At 38.5% G+C, this 18,741-nt stretch overlaps 1 protein-coding gene across 5 annotated transcripts in view; it reads left to right on the forward strand.

Annotated features, from left to right (window-relative positions):
* The window catches only part of dysf (dysferlin, limb girdle muscular dystrophy 2B (autosomal recessive)), a 362,566-nt gene that overhangs the window by 150,604 nt on the left and 193,221 nt on the right, over positions 1-18,741 (forward strand). For all 5 annotated transcript variants that reach the window (XM_039751919.1, XM_039751924.1, XM_039751920.1 and 2 more), the window contains 4 exons: positions 5,647-5,824; positions 7,928-8,052; positions 14,530-14,636; positions 17,211-17,406. In XM_039751919.1, coding sequence (XP_039607853.1) covers positions 5,647-5,824; positions 7,928-8,052; positions 14,530-14,636; positions 17,211-17,406 — 606 coding nt within the window. The remainder of the gene's footprint in view (positions 1-5,646; positions 5,825-7,927; positions 8,053-14,529; positions 14,637-17,210; positions 17,407-18,741) is intronic.

Consider the following 18,741-nt stretch of genomic DNA (forward strand, 5'->3'; position numbering starts at 1 on the left):
CTAGTGCTGCAACATCCTTCTCTCTGCTTACATCTGATAGCTCCTGACAATTAAAGTAACTTTGGAATCAAATTTAAAATGTTTAGTATAGATTAGTATTTATTAATCATATATGAGCGCTCCAAATAATCAGCCAACAACAACTACATGTAAAACTAAGAACTTTGAATGGTGTTAACTAATAGTAATGCATCCACTACACAGTTTCCTGCAAACACACACTCATAAGGTTGGCAGCAAGTGACTCAAAGGCCTTGCTCTGCATGGTTTGTCTTTTTATGGCAGCACTGTCATTAGTCACTTAATCACAATTCATTGAGATCTGAATATTGATATGGCTACAGTCTTGCAGACAAATGTATGTAGTGCTGTGCAACTAGCAGCATTTTAAAAGCATTTTAAAGATATTCTAATATATTTACTCAGAATATTAGATAGGTACTGTAAATATTGTCTATTGTTTATGTATAGTCAGTCAAATAGTGTCGCTGTGTTAGAATAAATTTGCCATCACTCTTGAAAGTCATAAAAAGCAAATAAAGTAGGGTGGCATGTAAAAAATTAGCCACTAATACCTTCAAGACTTGAGAGAACAACTGTCCCTTAGGTGAAAATTAGCAGAAAGAGAAAGAAAGCAAGAGGGTGCATCATTAAAAATGCAGTTTCAAAATGTGGTTTACATGGTGTGACAAGAAAGAGTCCAAGACATCATAAAGATTCGGGGCAGCCACCCATATATTGTTTGACCCAGCGAAATAAGTAGCACGATATGCATAGAACAGAGTCCAAAACAGATCTGATCACAAGAGACAAAGATGGAGGCTTTAAAGGCCCGTATAGGAAGTGATGTCATCAAAAAGACCGGAATCAGAACTGATGTCGTCTGGATCGGAAGTGACATCAGCAAAGGGACCGGCACCTTGCAGGATTTCCCAGGAAAGTTCTGTAGATAACTGAGAAAGACAGTCAGCGCACCAAAGGCTTGGCCAAGCCTTTCGAGGAGATCGTCCACGCGATGTATTGGGTAGGCATCAAATAGGGAGACCTGGTTAAGCCAACTGAAGTCATTGTAAAAACTCTAACTGCTGACAGGCTTATTAACCAATACGATTATAGACTGGACCAGGGGCTATAACTTCCCTCTATCACTCCTAGCTCCAGCATTCATTTGATTCCCAGTTCCACTTCTGCTTTCTTTGCCTCAGGAAGTCTATAGGGGCGCTCTCGGACTATAACCCCCAGTTCAGTCACTATATCATGCGCAATCAGAGAGGTCCTTTCTGGTTTTTCACTCACCACCTCCAAGAAAGACAGGATAGCTGATTCCAGCTCCTGCATTTGTCTGGCAGTTAATTCCTTGCCAAAATTAAGGGTGTCTGTGTGAGCAAAGAATGAGCAGGGCTGAGCGGAGGAGGGATCATGTTCTCTATCCTTCCACAGCTTCAGAAAGTTCACATGATTAACCCACTCGCTTGGTCTATGATTGGTCTACCAATCCTTTCCTCTCCTTAATTTCATCAAGGCCTTACCATTGGGCGAGTAGTATAGAATGGGAGGTCAACACTATGACACGATCCCCCAGATGGAATTCTCTGAGTGTCATGCCACTGTTCTCATTAATTCCCAGCCAATAAAATCAGAGCTTGATCCGCTCTAAAGTTTTTTAGAGCCCTAATGGCCTTCAAGGAGGTGGGCATGTGTTAATTCACAAACCTGCTGCCGGTAGGCTTGTGGGATTAACAACAGTTTCCGGACCTCCCCCAATGTTCCGCAACCCAATATAATAGATCATTTTCTATTACAAAGTGAGGTCCCTGTGGCATGGGCTGATGTGTGCGGTCGATGAGGACCATTGCCTTCTTTGCAAATTTTAGGGAGTCATCATTCCACTGCTCCCTGTTGAAAGAAGACAGTGTTTTTCTAAACTAAAAGTGTATCTCAGAGAGAGGGGTCTGGCCTGACCTCAAGGGGTAGGGATTCCTCCTGACTCGTTGAGGCCTAAGTTTTTATCGGGAGTAGTCAATAGTTTACCGCATTTGTTATTAGACCAGTCCCGCCCCAGAATTACTGGAAAAGGAGGATTAGGGTGGGCTGCCATGGGATATTTTTTTACCGATCCTCTCTGACTGACAAAACATAGGGTGGTATCATACATGCGGATTTCTCCATGTACACATTTTATGGTGGCGTTTTCTTTAATTTTTTGTCGCGGTAAGATATATTGGCAATCAACAATGGAAATGTTGCGGAATCAAACAGGGCTTCTAGTTTATAACCATTAATTACTACAGGTCCCGTATTTGATAACATTGGGGGTTGGCCAGAGCGCACAAACCATCTCCTCCCCCTCCACCTACATCCCACCTCGTTCCCGGGTAGGTTGCACACACGGCAGCCCAGGAACTCTGAGACAGGCTCCTATTTATGTGGAAGAGACTTATTTTGTAGGACATAATCTCTAGGAAATCCACTAGAGGATTATTCTACTCTCCCAGATTTTGAAGCTGGCATTGGTGGTTTTATAAGAGCTGTATAAACTCTTCCAAAGAATGGCAATCTCCCCAGTCCAGCTGGGTAAAGTTTTTGGGAAGGCCCTGTAGAAAAATAAAGCAGACGATCTGCTGCACTATTTGACAGGTGGTCAATTCAAATGGCCTTAGCCATAAGGCCACCTGCTTCCAGAGGGTTATAGCCTGCTCCTGGATCGATCTTTCAGGATCGAACTTCCATTTCTTTATTGTTCTTGCCTGCTGAACTGGGGATATCCCATATTTTACTGGGACCTTAGTCCTAATGAGTAGCTCAGCTCTCTCCTCCGAGAGAACATAATAAGCCCTTTTTGTTTCATCCCCAGAAACCAGCCTATGTGTGTGTGTCCCTTTCACATTCTCCACTTGGTAAGTTACCAGCCCGGGTTTGTATTTTGGGAGCGGAGCCTGTACTGAGTCCAATGCACTCCCCCCCAGAAACTCGACCCCGGTACTTTCCTACCTGGTTTCTTATTAGTTTGTGTCCCGGTTTCTTCTGGGACTTCATCCTGCCGGCTATGCCACTGTGACAAGAAAGAGTCCAAGACATCATAAAGGTTTGGGGCAGCCACCTGTATATTGTTTTTCCCGACTGCAAAATATGAAATAAGTAGCACGATGTGCATAGAACAGAGTCCAAAACAGATCTTGATCATAAGAAACAAAGATGGAAGCTTTTAGGCACATATAGGAAGTGACGTCATCAAAGGGCCGCAATCAAAAGTGATGTCGTCTGCACCAGAAGTGATGTCAGCAAAGGACCCGGTGCCTTAAGTGATTTCAGCAAAGGGACCAGCACTGGAAGTGATGTCTTCTGAGGCGCTGGAACCTTGCAGGATTTCCCGGGAAAGGTCTGTAGGGAACTGAGAAAAACAGTCAGCGCACTCAGCCGCCCCTGGTTGGATGTTTTATTACAATTGTGTGTGTCATAATGGCTTACAAGATTACAGTCCAGTATCAGATTTAATAATTGAACAAGACTGCTACAGATATCTGCTACTGGTAGACATCAGGAGGACCTTGTAATACACCTGACTGATTGTACATAGCAAGTATCAAAAGGTTATCTACAAATCTAGGATGGCTATGGTGTAAAAATTACAAAACAGAACAATAATGTGAGTCAAGGTAACATTCTGAGCTCTGCAGAAAGTTTTGTTTGCCTAAACTTGACTGAGCAATTGGCCACCAGTACTGTTTAAAAATATAACAGATGTAGGAATTCTGGATCAGAAAATAAGGAAATGAAATATAAGCCTGAACACTGACAGTTAAATCCCCACCATTTATAAAACGTGAGGAACAAACCTACAATATCAGTTATTCACTTGTGTAAAAGATTAATAAACATAGGAAAAAACTGATACTGTAGAGAACTGCAATAATTTCCATAGTGAAATATCATCGATACCTTGAAGTCAAAGTCAAAGCAAACTTTATTGTCATCTCAACCATATACAAGTATACAGATAGATGAAATTGCGAAGCTCAGGGTCCACAGTGTAACAATATGACGTGCAAATAATAAATTAAAATTAAATTAAAAATAGAATTTAAAAATTAAAATTTTAAATTAAAACACAAGCAAGATAAGACATTGTGCAAAGACAAGACAAAGAAGTAGCAGCAATATTGACGTGTAGTAAGTAATATGAACATTGATGCAATGTATGGTATTTGTAATCTAGATGCATAAATATAGTCAATAGATGTGTAATATAATAGATAGATAGGTCAAGTGTTAGGATTTTTTCTTTGTATGTTTTCGCTCCATCTGTGGAACTAGTACATTGTCTTTAATTGGTACTTGCATAGTAAAATTCTTTATTTCCTCATTCTTATAGATAGGGAGGTTAGAGTGTAAACATTGTAGAAACAATGTAGAATAAGCATTCCCTGATATCCCTTGTCACATATTGCAGCCACTGGGAACTTAGTTTGCCCCATCCTGACTAGCCAAAGTTTATCACTGAGATATTTAAATGTGGCCTGTAACAAAGTGAAAAAAAAGAATTTAATATGATTTAATTGTCTATAAATGTTTAATAAAAACATATTGTTAAACTAGCAAGTTATAATAAATCGCCACGTGTGTATTCCTTGTATTTTAAAGGAATACTCCACCTAATTCTGATATTTTTTATGTTACTTACTCAATGTACAGTAGTTTGTAGTATTGACCAAGGAAAAAAATAATCTCATGTTTTCAGGGGGAACAGACATGAGAAAGTTTTCTGATAGATTGAGAACCAATGATGACTAATGCTGAATAACTGCAAACAATATCCAGAAAGTCCATAAATAAATCTCACACAAATCATGCTGCATTATCCACATGTCAAGTCATCTAGTCGTATACTCACATTTATGCATTCTTTGCTAAAATAGTGTTAAAACATATGAAAATAGTCCACAAACAGGAAGCTCCTCCACACTGGATTGCACCTTTGAATTGAAGACAGGCCTTTTGACCAATGAATGAGGTGGAGAGGCGGGCCTTCGATTTGTTGTTCTCTAGTATTGGTCGCCATTGGTTCCCATTTGAAACTTTGTTACTCTATGTCCACTCTCCATGAAAACATTAGAAAAAAAAATGTTCCCTGCAAACTACACGAGTTAAGTAACATATACAAACAATATCATTTTTAGGTGATTTAATTATATATTTTCAAATTATACATTTTTAACATTAAATATTTCAGTCTCAATGATTGGTTGACAGCATAACTACGAGCATCTGTCAATGCATCACCTGGAGCTGTTAGATGATGCACTGATATGTGTGTTATGAATCATGACTGAGTATTCCCAGTGTTTCTGTGGAGACTGCTGAAAAAGGTGGAATTAATTTCCACCATCAAATAAATAATTGGCAATAGCAATTCCAATTCCTAAAGAAATTAAATGTAAGCTCCTTTTGTTAGTATCAGCTCAAAAAATAAGTCAAATTTTACTACCTGTTAAATGAAATTGATTTTCTCTGACTAGACATTCTAACTCAATAACATCAGATTGTAACTGAGATAATAAACTAGATTCCGATATATTTGTTATCTGTAATCACTTTGAACAAAATATGAACTAAATAAATATCATCTACTTTTCAATTTATCTGCAGAAATTCATGCGAAAACGCAGGTACTGCCTTTTTGCAGCTTTCTATTCTGCCACACTGCTACAAGATGTGGATGATGCCATTCAGTTTGAGGTCAGCATTGGTAACTACGGTAACAAATTTGACAACAGTTGCCTGCCGTTAGCATCTACCACACAGTTTAGCCGCGCTGTCTTTGATGGTAAGTTTACTTTATTTTGCATGTAAAGTATCTGTGAAATGTGCTTGATTTGTATAACAGTCAATCAATCAATCAATCAGTCAATCTATCTATGGGAAACATTCAAAAAGTTTCTTTGGTATTTTCATTGGAAATGGTTAAGGCGGGAGGAGCAGTAATCAGGCATCAAAAATTTGATACAACGCTGTGAAAATCGCATCGCAAAGGAAGATGACTATGCAGAAAAGTGATGTAATAAATAAATAGAGTTAAAATAAAAAAAAATTGAGTTTAAGTGCAGAAATGTTTTGAATATCCCATCTATCTATCTATCTATCTATCTATCTATCTATCTATCTATCTATCTATCTATCTATCTATCTATCTATCTATCTATGTATCTATCTATCTATCTATCTATCTATCTATCTATCTATCCACATGAAGTGCCATGTAGTACAGGGAAGGCAATGACCAACTTTACAATACACTTCTTAAATACACACTTAATTGCTGAATGTAACTTCTTCTAGGTCATTTTCACCATCCTTGTGAGTTACTGATAAGCAAGGCCTGAGGCCAAAATGTTTTCTTCCCTGCTTGCAGCCATGCCAGACCTGGCATATGCCACCTTAGCTGATATATGGGCAAGACTTTAGTACAGATTAAAGGCTGAATAAAATGCTTGATTAGTGATGGTGAAAATGATAATGTTTTCCATACTAAGAATTATGTCTATAGACTGTAAAGCACAGCGCTGCCAGTTCATTTATTCTTCTATGAGGACTTTAAACTGCCTGTGTAACATCTGAAAAATATCTGTAACAATTGTATCATAACACTGCGATTTTATCATGCTTTGAAATATACTCTTACTTAGTATTTTATATAGAACATTTTAATTGTTTTTAAAGTAAATAAGTGAATAAGTTAATTAGTTAAGAAATCTAGGGTGTGTTTCCCAAAAAGGATGTATCTTAAACATTAATAAACAACGTTACATAAAGTATACATATACTGTTCATAGCTTATAAAGAACCTTTTCCATGTGTTTCCCAAAACCCCTCCTAATCAGTCACATTACTAGTGAGGATAAAGCACTAAATTGTTTACACTGACCTTAAAGTTGCCTAAAAAAAGGCATCATAAGTTGACTGATAAACAATAGATTAACAATATTTTAATTATATATTGATATTTCTTCAGTAGTTCTTCAGTAGAATGATATAAACTTGCAAAAAGTAATATGAAGTAAACATGACATCATAAATTAAAAACTATTTACATGGCAGCACAGTTGTGCAGTGGTAGCACTGCTGTCTGCTGCAGTAAGGAAACCTGGATTCGCATATCAGGCTCTCCTCACGTCGAGTTTGCATGTACTCCCTGTTTCTGTGTGGGTTTCCTCCCACTGCTCAAAGACATGCAGGTTAGGTGAATTTCTGATGCTAAATTGGCACTAGTGTATGGTAGATTTGTCTGTTTGGTGTGTGGTTGCCCTGCAATGGATTGGTGCCTTGTCTAAGGTGTGTTCCTGCCTTGTGCCCTATGATAGCTTGGATAGGTTCCAACACCCACTGTGATCCTGGTCTGGAATGAGCGGGTTAGGAAATGACAAGACATTTATTTACATTACTTTTGGGTAACAAGTAGATCCAAGTCACCTGGAAACCCTTTAAAGTTCTGGTGTTGTACAAGTTGAACTCCCACTCATACCACCAGGTACTCCCTTATGTTCCCTTCAATACTGAAATATACTGGGGAAGCCCAAACTGGCAGTCTTTTTCAGTACCTTTCCAAGGACACTACATAGTACTTTGTAATGGCATGCAGATCATCATACAATTTATAAAACAGTTTATTCTTGAGTATTACATTATCCAGGGTGTGGGATCCGCTGGTTTCCTTCCTATGGTACTTAAAGAAAAAAAAATGACATAATGTTCTTAGCATAGGCCTTGAAAGAGGGAGAATTCAAATTTAAATGTATAAAGACGATTTAGTTTAATATTATAGAATCTCAATATTGTTGCTTTGTGTATGACAGACACTTGAAGAAAAAGCTCAGAAGGAATGTGTGTTGTGTTTAGTGACTTAAGCTCTCTATCTACCTCTGCCTCTCAGGATGCCATTACTATTACCTGCCCTGGGGCAACATCAAACCAGTTGTGGTCCTGTCATCAGAGTGGGAAGACATCAAATTTCGAACAGATGCACTGAACATGTTGCTGCACATTGCAGACAGGCTGGTGAGCTATTTCCCATAATTCACTGCCTCACAATATTAATGTGATGCATTTGGCTACTAACTCAAATCCAATTTTTTAAATTGGTATTATGTTTTATGAGTGTGTTTTGGAGCAAGCTGTATAAAATGATGACTGTATTGTTTAAAGCTATATTGCCTCATGTAGAAAGTGTCATGGCGAAAAATTGTCTAAGGCTATTAGGACTCAGGATAGGCAAACAGAGTTTTAAAGCTTTATTGCAATAAAACAACACAAATAATAACACGGACTTGAGCTAAGCCCCAAACAGTTCAAAACTCAAAACTTATATAGTAATTTCTTATTACTCTGACCTCGTTCAATTAGCTCAATCTGCACCTGTCCTTACTGTCCATTATTCATCTCTAGTTTCTGTTTTGTTTATTTTTGATTGGTCTTTGGTTGGGCAGATGCTTCCTTTTTCCATCTTTGGGCTTTCTTGTGTCATTTCCTTTCCTAAGCCTTTCATGCTAGTTATTTTGTACCCAAAGCTAAGCTTTTAACTAAAAGAAATATGGTGTGTGCCTTTATTTAATCATTTACTTAGCATGCTTGATTTGGTTTAATCTCTGTGCTATTTCCAATATATTTTTCTATATTTATTTATGCTAGTGCTTGAATATACTAATTTTATTTTTCATGTATTACATACATCATTTTGACCTTGCTTATAGCAAAGCCTTTTGCTGTCTTTCTGCTGATTCACCATTCCAGCTGGTTTCTCACACGTCTACCAATGCCACCTTTTTCTTAGCTTCCTATCTTGTCAACCACAGGTGCACACACACACACACACACCCCTCCTTCCCCTGTCCTGGGCAGTTTCTATGCGTCATTCCTGTCTTGTCCTGTCCTTCTTTCCCACACTAGCAATTCTGCCTCAAGTTTTAAAAAATAATGCAATATGACCGATTTTTTAGTAAACCATTTGCTTGACTTATCTAATTTGCTTGACATTCTAATTTATGTTAAATCTAATGTTTCAGAAGCTTTTAATTACTTTTATGGCAATTTACGCTAATATGCGATTTATGCCAATATATAAATTTTTCCTCTTCCATAAAAGCCCTTGAAATCTTTGTGAAGACTAAGTATTCTAAGTAGCAAAAAATGAATTATAATGTCAATCAAGCCCTACCTTTTCTTTTTTTCTATCTAACCCCACACAAGTGATCTCCAATCCCACCTTTCTACCTGTCCTTTGCTCAAGTGTTTGTTAGGAAACATTTTGTAGAATCTGAGCTGCAATTATTCCATTTTTACGGAAAGTCTCCTTTCATCCATCTTTGATAGATTTTCCTTCAAATTTATGCCAAAATGATTGCTTTATCTTCTGATTGGCGATTCTAAATTGGCCCTAGTGTGTGCTTGGTGTGTGGGTGTGTTTGTGTGTGTCCTGTGGTGGGTTGGCACCCTGCCCAGGATTGGTTCCTGCCTTGTGCCCTGTGTTGGCTGGGATTGGCTCCAGCAGACCCTCGTGACCCTGTGTTCGGATTCAGCGGGCTGGAAAATGGATGGATGGATGGATGTATCTTCTGATCTCCTATTTCAGCTTGTCTGTTCTACTGTGTATTCCTTTTCTATCCATCCAGAGTTTGATAATCAGCAGCTTCAGCTCAGAAGAGTTGTCCATGCAATCTTTCACCCTGTGCTCTGATGCCATTACAACCTTTGCACACTGGGAGAACCTGGCTGATCAGGGTGTTTGTCTCCTCATCCTCAGGCTGTACCATGAATGTGACACTGGCTTAAACTTTGGCTGACCTTTAAAATTTTTTTTCTCTGTCTTTGAGGTGTTTCCCTTTTGTTTCCACTTCATGTTTTTAGTATACTTTTGGAAAATTCCACTCTGGTTTTTAAGAGGTTGGGAGCATCCGCTGATAGCGCATTGCCACATCCATCCCATGACGAACCACTTGGATTAGAATCTGAGTGCAGTGGGTGATACCTCCGCACCACACAACCTGTGCAATGTTTTTTACGATGGCTGGAGTGCCCATCCTTTCATCAACCCCCAAGTTTTTAACATGTAAGTTGGAGGTCCTTCTTGCAGGGCTGGATGCAGATTATCATCATACACTGAACAAAGTAATTGCAGGTTAATAGCAAAGGGCCCAATGGAGTAGAGTCACCTCTGGCATTTATGGGATTCGAACCAGCAACCTACTGATTGCCAGTGCAGATCTCTAGCCTCAGAGCTATCACTCATATATATATATATATATATATATATATATATATATATATATATATATATATATATATATATATATATACAGTAATCCCTCCTCGATCGCGGGGGTTGCATTCCAGAACCCCCCGCGATAGATGAAAATCCGCGAAGTAGAAACCATATGTTTGTATGTTTTTTTTTATATATTTTAAGCCCTTATAAACTCTCCCACACTGTTAACATTATTAGAGCCCTCTAGTTTAAACTGTGCTCCATGACAAGACAGAGATGACAGTTCTTTCTCACAATTAAAAGAATGCAAACATATCTTCTCTTCAAAGGAGTGTCTGCATCAGGAGATAGATAATTTCAGAGAGAGAGAGAGCACTTGCAAAGAAAAGCAAACAATCAAAAAATCAATATGTGTGCTTTTACGTTTGCCGAAGCACCGCAATAAAGCGGCATTTTTTAAAGGAGCGTCAGTATCTTCAAAGCAAACAGCCCCTCTGCTCACATCTCCTCCGTCAGGCGCAGAGAACCGTCAGAGAGAGAGAGAGCGCAAGGTTAAAGCAAACAATCAAAAAATCAATAAGTGTGCTTTTAAGTATGCGGAAGCACCGCGATAAAGCTGCATTTCTTAGAGGAGCATCCGTATCGTCTAGGCAAACAGCCCCTCTGCACACACCGCCTCCGTCAGGCGCAGAGAATGTCAGAGAGGGTGAGAGAGAGGCAGAGACAAGCAAACAATCAAGCACCGCGCGGGAAGCATATCTTATAGCATTGAGGAGTTTTAGTTAATATGTAATACATGCTCTGATTGGGTAGCTTCTAAGCCATCCACCAATAGCGTCCCTTGTATGAAATCAACTGGGCAAACAAACTGAGGACGCATGTACCATAAATTAAAAGACCCATTGTCCGCAGAAATCCACGAACCAGCGAAAAATCCGTGATATATATTTAGATATGCTTACATTTAAAATCCGCAATAGAGTGAAGCCGTGAAAGTCGAAGCGCGATATAGCGAGGGATTACTGCATATATAAAAAAAGAAACAGACAGCGCTGCCGGTGGAGCAATATATTAAGCGTCCATCTCACACAACAGACAAGACCAAAGTCCTTCCTTAAAAACAAATGAGAATAATAACTTAATCATTATAATCACAGTCCAAATGACTTCAGAAAATAACACCAGAATATTAAAGCATCCTTCAAAATCAATGAAGAATAACACTGGGTTTTATACGTGTGAAGTCCATCCATATCTCCTTTAATGACCTCTTGGGCACAGCCATCAGCAGTGTGTCTGTTTGCGGAGAGAGTGTTGACCTTGTTGAGAGGTTTACTTACCTTGGCAGTGACATTCATGTCTCTGTTGACTCTTCCTTTGAACTCAGTAGATGGATTGGGTGAGCACGGGAGGTCATGAGGTTGCTGGAAAGGGGTGTGTGGCGCTCCTGATATCTGTGCAAAAGAACGAAGGTCCAAGTCTTTAGAGTCCTGGTGCTTCCTGTCTTGCTATATGATTGTGAGACACGGACGCTATCCAGTGACCTGAGAAGAAGACTGGACTTCTTTGGTACTGTGTCTCTCCGGAAAATCCTTGGGTACCGTTAGTTTGACTTTGTATCGAATGAGCAGTTGCTCATGGAGTCAAAATGAGGCACATTTACCTGTATTGTGAGGAAGCGCCATTTACGGCACTATGGCCATGTGGTGCGTTTCCCTGAGGGTGATCCAGCTCATAAGATCCTCATTGCTGTGTACCCGAGTGCCTGGACCAGGCCAAGGTGTCGCCCACGTAACACCTGGCTGCGGCAGATAGTGGGTCATTTCCAAAGAGTGGGACTGGACCACGTGTCTGTGTGGGGGGTTGCCAACTGGGATCCCGAGTTGTTTCGTTGTGTAGTGGGTGCGGTAACGCACTGTACCAGTGGATGCTCCCCGACTTGACTTGTTGTCTCCTGAGCTCGTGATTTTTACCATCTTGCTCCAAATACTGTAACAGGGCTGAAGGCAAAGATCCAGTGAGCTCTAATGGTAATGTTTGTGAGATAATCTTAAAATGGCCAGCCCAGTCTATTTTGGTGTGGTTACCTATATGTTAGCCTACACAACACAAGACAGGGTTGTAAGTTTTCATTCATACTCTGACAAGAGTATCTTTTGATTTTTTTCCAGGCCTTTCTAAGACTATACAATACATCTACAATACATCATGTCGTTTCTGGGGTTTATGCACACAGGGGATTTAATTCTGTGGTTATTTTCTTGATTGGAGCTTTACTTTAGAAATCAAATTCTATTAAACATCTATTTGAATGCCATTTTGTTTAGACTTTGGGGCAGCCATTTTGCGGTTCCAGTCATCAAATTGCAGGTTCTGATTACTAGGGGCATGGCCTCTAGGGTCATGATATTGAAGTAAATTTTGAGAAATTAATAGATTTTCTCAAGGGCCATGTTGTATCTGAGACTGGACCCAATTTTGTGATTAAATTTACTTTGTTATTTTGATTATAGGTTATTAAAACAAAGCTGTGCCTTTTAACTTTGATTTCCTGTTTTTGACTTAACTCTGATGTTCTCTCTTTGACTTTTGGTTTTGATCCTTACTTTGCTTTGACTCTTTTCATTCACCTGTGCCTCACTCCTGTTTTCTGAATTGAATTCCCTTTGTGCAGACAGTACAATTCATTCATTCAGTTTAGAGATCCTCTAATTCTATTATTTTATTATGTATTATTTAACTAATTAATTATTGCATTAAGTACATGATTTTTGCTCCCCTTGTGATGGACTGGCATCCTCTACAGAGATTGTCTCCAACTTCTTAGCTCCCTGTCCTGAACAAGCAGGTTAAGAAAGTGGATGGATGAATGGAAAAATTAATGATTTTCCCAAAGTGCAAAATAAAAATCAATAATCATGCAATATATATGTGCTATTGCCTTGTCCTTGATGATCTACAGTACATTACATTAGAGTCTGTGTCATGCCACTCTAGTTGTACGGTTTGTACATCTTCTTCAGTTGCTTTAGTTTGCTTTCAAATCCTAAAGACATACATCTCAGGTTTAATGATGTCTCTAAACTGCCCCATCATGAGTGAACATGATTGTGCGAGTATGATCTGTGATGGACTGACATCCTGCCCAGGCTTCTTTTCCTGACATATATCCGATGCTAGTGACACCTCCTAAAAATCCTACTAGGGAACAAGAGATTTTAGGAAATTAATAGGTTCACAAGCAATAACTCCATTGCAAAAAGACAGAAATAGACTCTTCACAAGATTATAGTCAAATGTAAATTATATCCAGACACATGTCCACACACTTGCTTATTGCTAAAGTTACCAGATTGAGATACAAGAAAAAATTTGAGTCACCAATGAAATCTGATGTGGAAAATAGGGAGAACATGAAGACTCTACACACATTGACCGGGCATGAAATGGAACTGAGGTCCCTGGAGCTGTGACTAACTAACCGTGTTTCTAATAAGGGATATAAATAATCAGGCAATGCATACAGTGAATAAAGATGCTAGGTACATATGAACACACATAGGGGAGAAAAAGAAGATTTAGTTGATAATCAGAACAAACTTGAAAAAGAAGTGTCTAAAATGAATAATGTTTAATGAATTTGCATTTTCAAGCTACAGCAGTGGTTCTCAAACTGTGGGACGGGCCCCACTAGGGGTTCGTGAAGTAACAAAAAGGGGGGCACGAAGATGTGAAAAAAAGAAAACAAGAATCGAAAATATGAAAAATACATCTATTGAAACCAAAACAAATGAACTTAAACTACAGTACATTCTGATACTAGAAAAATAAATATAGAGTTAGATAAATGTTGATAAAAGTTAAATATCCATCCATCCATTTTCCAACCTGCTGAATCCAAACACAGGGTCATGGAGGTCTGCTGGAGCCAATAGTAGGTATAATAAAATATGCATCTATGATATATCATTAATTAAAAAAGAACAAATTGGTATTAGTGGACTCCTTTCAAAAAAACGTTAGTGGGGGGGCGTGATTAAAACTGTTATGAAAACTCAGTTTGCAAATACTTAAAGGTTGAGAAACGCTGAGCTACAGAAAGTGAATGAGCCAGCAATTGATCTCAGGACAGCTCAACATTTTTCACTGTTTGGTACCTCAAGTTGCTTTCAAACTTTTCTGTATTTCAGATGAGTTTATTAAGGCTAATGTCTGAAACAAAGCTATTTTAATTTGCATCCTACCAAGAATATCAATTCTCTTTTCATCTCTAGGAAGCCAATCTAGAACAGATGCAGCTGGAAATCAAATCAAACATGTCAGAAGAAGCTGTGAACATCCAAATGGAGCAGCTGCTGGATGATGTCATCAGTGATTGCAGGTATCTGCTGAGTTGCTTCATGGCATTGTGATTTATTTCAAGATATGTTTCAAAATCTTCATTGTAAATTACAAATTTAATGTTATGAATGACCTCAAATCACTCCTGAAACACTGTAATTGATCTCTCTATTGATAGGTTTGTTAAGTGGCAGAGATGTGTGTCTGTTTGATTTCTTATACAGTAGTTCTGCCAACATAGACTCCAACTCTCTGCAATATTGAATTGGATTAAGTAGATTAAAAAGATTAATAAAGAAAATTTAAGACATTTGACAGATAAGCCATCAAACTTGATTGGTTAATTAATGGCAAAAATTTCTGAATATCACATTTTGATACTTTATTAAAAATTGCCAGGGTTTCCACTTCAACTACATAACTCATGAGTTTGTTTGAAATTTTTATGATATTTTGCATGAAGAGACATTTTCTGGATTCAATCTTAAATGCATTTAGATTTTACTGATGTCCTCAAGTATGTGATTGACAGTGTAAATGAAAAAGTGAGTATGTGAATAAAGTAAACAAAAGCTGTTTTATCGTGTTATCAGATCACCTAACACAAAAGGTATCAACTAACCTCTTAGATGCTTTTTTAAAGTGTGGGATAAGAAGAAATGTCAAAATCAGCTATTTATTTACCTGTTTCCTTTCTGTATTATACACAACTTTTTCAACTCTACAGACCTCTAGTGTGAGCTGTTTGTTAACTGGGACTGTCTTTACTTCAATCCAGTTTTATTACCTATGGAGGGCTTCAGAAGAGCATCCTCTCACGTGCTACAGATACACAAGGAATAGACAATCTAACTTCTTGGCTCAGTAGCATTAATCAGACAAAGGCATTGACATTTCAGTTTTTACTTGAAAATTGCATTTATTTGCATTAAAACCATGCATTACATTAAATGATTATACAATCTAGGTGTCTAAACACTTCATTCAGCCCAAGTAGCAGTAATAAGATGCCAAAGACTATTCTATTACTAGTTGGTTTCTTTTTTTGCACATTTTGTTTTCGCAAGCAAAACAAAATAGCAAGAAAGAGTTAAAGGATTCTTTGGTAGTTTTTAAAAGCAGCTGAGAAAGAAAGAATAAGGTTGGAGCAAAATTAATCAACCTTTAAGTATTTGCGACCCGAGTTTTCATAACAGTTTTAATCGCACCCCCTTAATGTTTTTCTGAAAGGAGCCCACTAATTTAATTAATGATATATCAAAGATGCAGATTTTATTATACCTACTTAACTTTTATCGACATTTATCTAACTCTATATTTATTTTTCTAGTATCAGAATGTAGCTTAAGTTAATTTGTTTTGGTTTCAATAGATGTATTTTTCATATTTTCGATTCTTGTTTTCTTTTTTCACATTTTCGCACCCCCCTTTTTGTTACTTCGCACCCCTCTAGGGGTGCCTGCCCCACAGTTTGAGACCCACTGGGTTGGGGACTACTCTGTAAAGTGTCTACTTTTACAACAGCATCAGCTCCCACTTTCTTGCCCAAAGATGAGCAAACACCTGCTGGTATCAGAATATGTTGAATTATTTTCTACATTTTCTCACAGCACAGAAAAATGTTTCTTACATTGTTTTCAAGGTTAGTTCTCTGAGATTCACAGCTAAGTAAGCGTAAAATATGAAAAAAGCCCTCTAAATTCCTACTTCGTGTTCCACTTTTCCCAATATGCATTACCCAGCACTTCTATTCAGCTTGATAAGATTTCAGACTAGAAGGAAAAGGCCTTTTACCTGAACAGCTTAAAGTATCTCCCGTTCAAAAGCTCAGTGTGTGAACCAAGAATCGTAGTTTGGAAACAGTATTTGAAATCACCGCCAAAAAATGAACACTTAACCTAAGCCTAATATTCAATACATTTTTCATAGTAAAGGACCAGAACGATATTTTGTTATCAGAATACACCAGCAAGAAGGAATGCTAAATTTGTAAAGTTTGTAGAAGGCACCCACAAATCTCGAATAACCAGAAAATGGCCTTCATACTTTTGCAATAATGACAGCATGTGTGGCATAGCAATGCCAACTGTCAACAAAAAGGTCTCAAAATGTGGCACCCATAAGTAAACACAATGGGAAAACATCATTATTTTTGAACGTTAATAAAAAATAAGAAATCAATGAAAATTTGACTGTTAACAATATTAAAAAAATTGTAAGAGAGCATTTAAGGAACTGCCAGTCTATGCTTCATTCACCTGGTAGCTTCTTTTATTTTCTTGCTGTGCCCACCACTTTTTTAATTTAACACACCCTGGCTTCAGATCTGTGTTTCCATCTTGGGTTCTGCTTATTCATCTGCAATTCATACTTTGAATCCACAAAGAATGTATCTAACATGGTGCCTTTTGTTACTTCCACTGAAGCTGTGTTTCTTTCATTGTAAAACCATCACTGAGAATGGCTAGATTTAGGATGCTGCAAACATAAGAGGAGAAGCCTTCACAGCCCTTTCTGGCCCCCATCACTCCTCATCCTTCTCTTCCCTAGCTTTGTAGATTTGTAAGCTAAAGGTTACTGTCTCTAATGTTGTTTTCTTTGCCTTATATTTCAGTTTGGAGCTCCCTGACCTACAACAGTGGCCCTGCACTACTCCCTTAGATAAATACTTATATCGTTTTCGAAAAGCAAATCTAATTCAGATTCAGCAGCTGGCTCTGCAGCTCAAACATGGCAATGGCACTGACCCGTCTGCTGTAGTCGAACAGGCTGAGGACTGGCTGCTCCGACTGCGTAATATTGCTGAAGAGGTGAGAGATAGTCATAGCTCATTAATGAATTAATGGACAGATATTGTTGGTTTCCATTTATGTTAATCAATTTCTACTTGTTTTCTGTGTGTTCTGTCAAATATGTATCTTTATGTGTAGTAATTCTGTATTTAGTAATTTTACCCGCACACTTGTCACAGTTCACAGTATTCAGTGAAGACCACTATACAAAAAAAAAAAAAAGTTGAATGAAAGTGGGCGCCACAATGTTAATAGTAATGATAATATATACAGTGCCTTCCATAGTGTTTGGGACAAAGATGCATTTTTGCTTGATTTATCCCTCTTCTCCACAGTTTAAAATAACAAATCAAATGATTCACATGTTATTAAAGTGCACATTGCAGACTTTCATTTAAGGGTATTTTCATATATTTCAGTCAATCCACGTACACATGACAATACATTTTCTACACAGTCTCCCCATTTCATGTCTCTGGTGACTCTTCCTATGAAGTCAGTAGATGGATTGGGAGAGCATGGTGGGTCATGAGGTCACTGGAAAGGGGTGTGTGGCACTCCCAATATTTATGCAAAAGGACGAAGGTCCAAGTCTTTAGAGTTCTGGTGCTTCCTATCTTGCTATATGGTTGTGAGACACGGACGCTATCCAGTGACCTGAGATGAAGACTTGGACTCCTTTGGTACTGTGTCTCTCCGGAAATTCCTTGGATACCTTTGGTTTGACTTTGTGTCAAATGAGCGGTTGCTTATGTAGTCCCAAATGAGGCACATTACCTGCATTGTGAGGAAGCATCAGTTACAGCACTACGGCCATGTGGTGCATTTCCCTGAGGGAGATCCGGCTCATAAGATCCTCATTGTTGGGGACCCGAGTGGCTGGACTAGGCCAAGGGGTCGCCCACGTAACACATGGCTGTGGCAGATAGAGGGTCATTTCCGGAGGGTGGGACTGGACCGCGTGTCTGCCTGGGGGGTTTGCCAACCAGGATCCTGAGTTGTTTTGTCGTGTAGTGGGTGCAGCAATGCACTGTACCAGTGCATGCTCTCTAACTTGACTTGGTGTCACAGGTTTTTGTGATTACTGAGGTGTGTTTCATTGCTTCATAAGATACCTAGGCTTGCTTTTAACTTTCAGCATCTGTAGTTGCCATTGTTCAACAAGAGGACAAGACCTGTGCCAGTGAAAGTCAAGCCATTATGATGATGAAAAATAGTAATTAAACCATTCGAAATATTGATAAAACCTAATGGTTACCTAAATCAACTGTCTAGACCAGGGGTGCCCAATGCGTCGATCACGATCGACCGGTAGATCGCAAAGGTAGTGCAGGTAGATCACGCTGCATTCAA

Source organism: Polypterus senegalus, chromosome 4 (assembly GCF_016835505.1).
Source record: "Polypterus senegalus isolate Bchr_013 chromosome 4, ASM1683550v1, whole genome shotgun sequence".
Lineage (NCBI taxonomy): Eukaryota > Metazoa > Chordata > Cladistia > Polypteriformes > Polypteridae > Polypterus > Polypterus senegalus.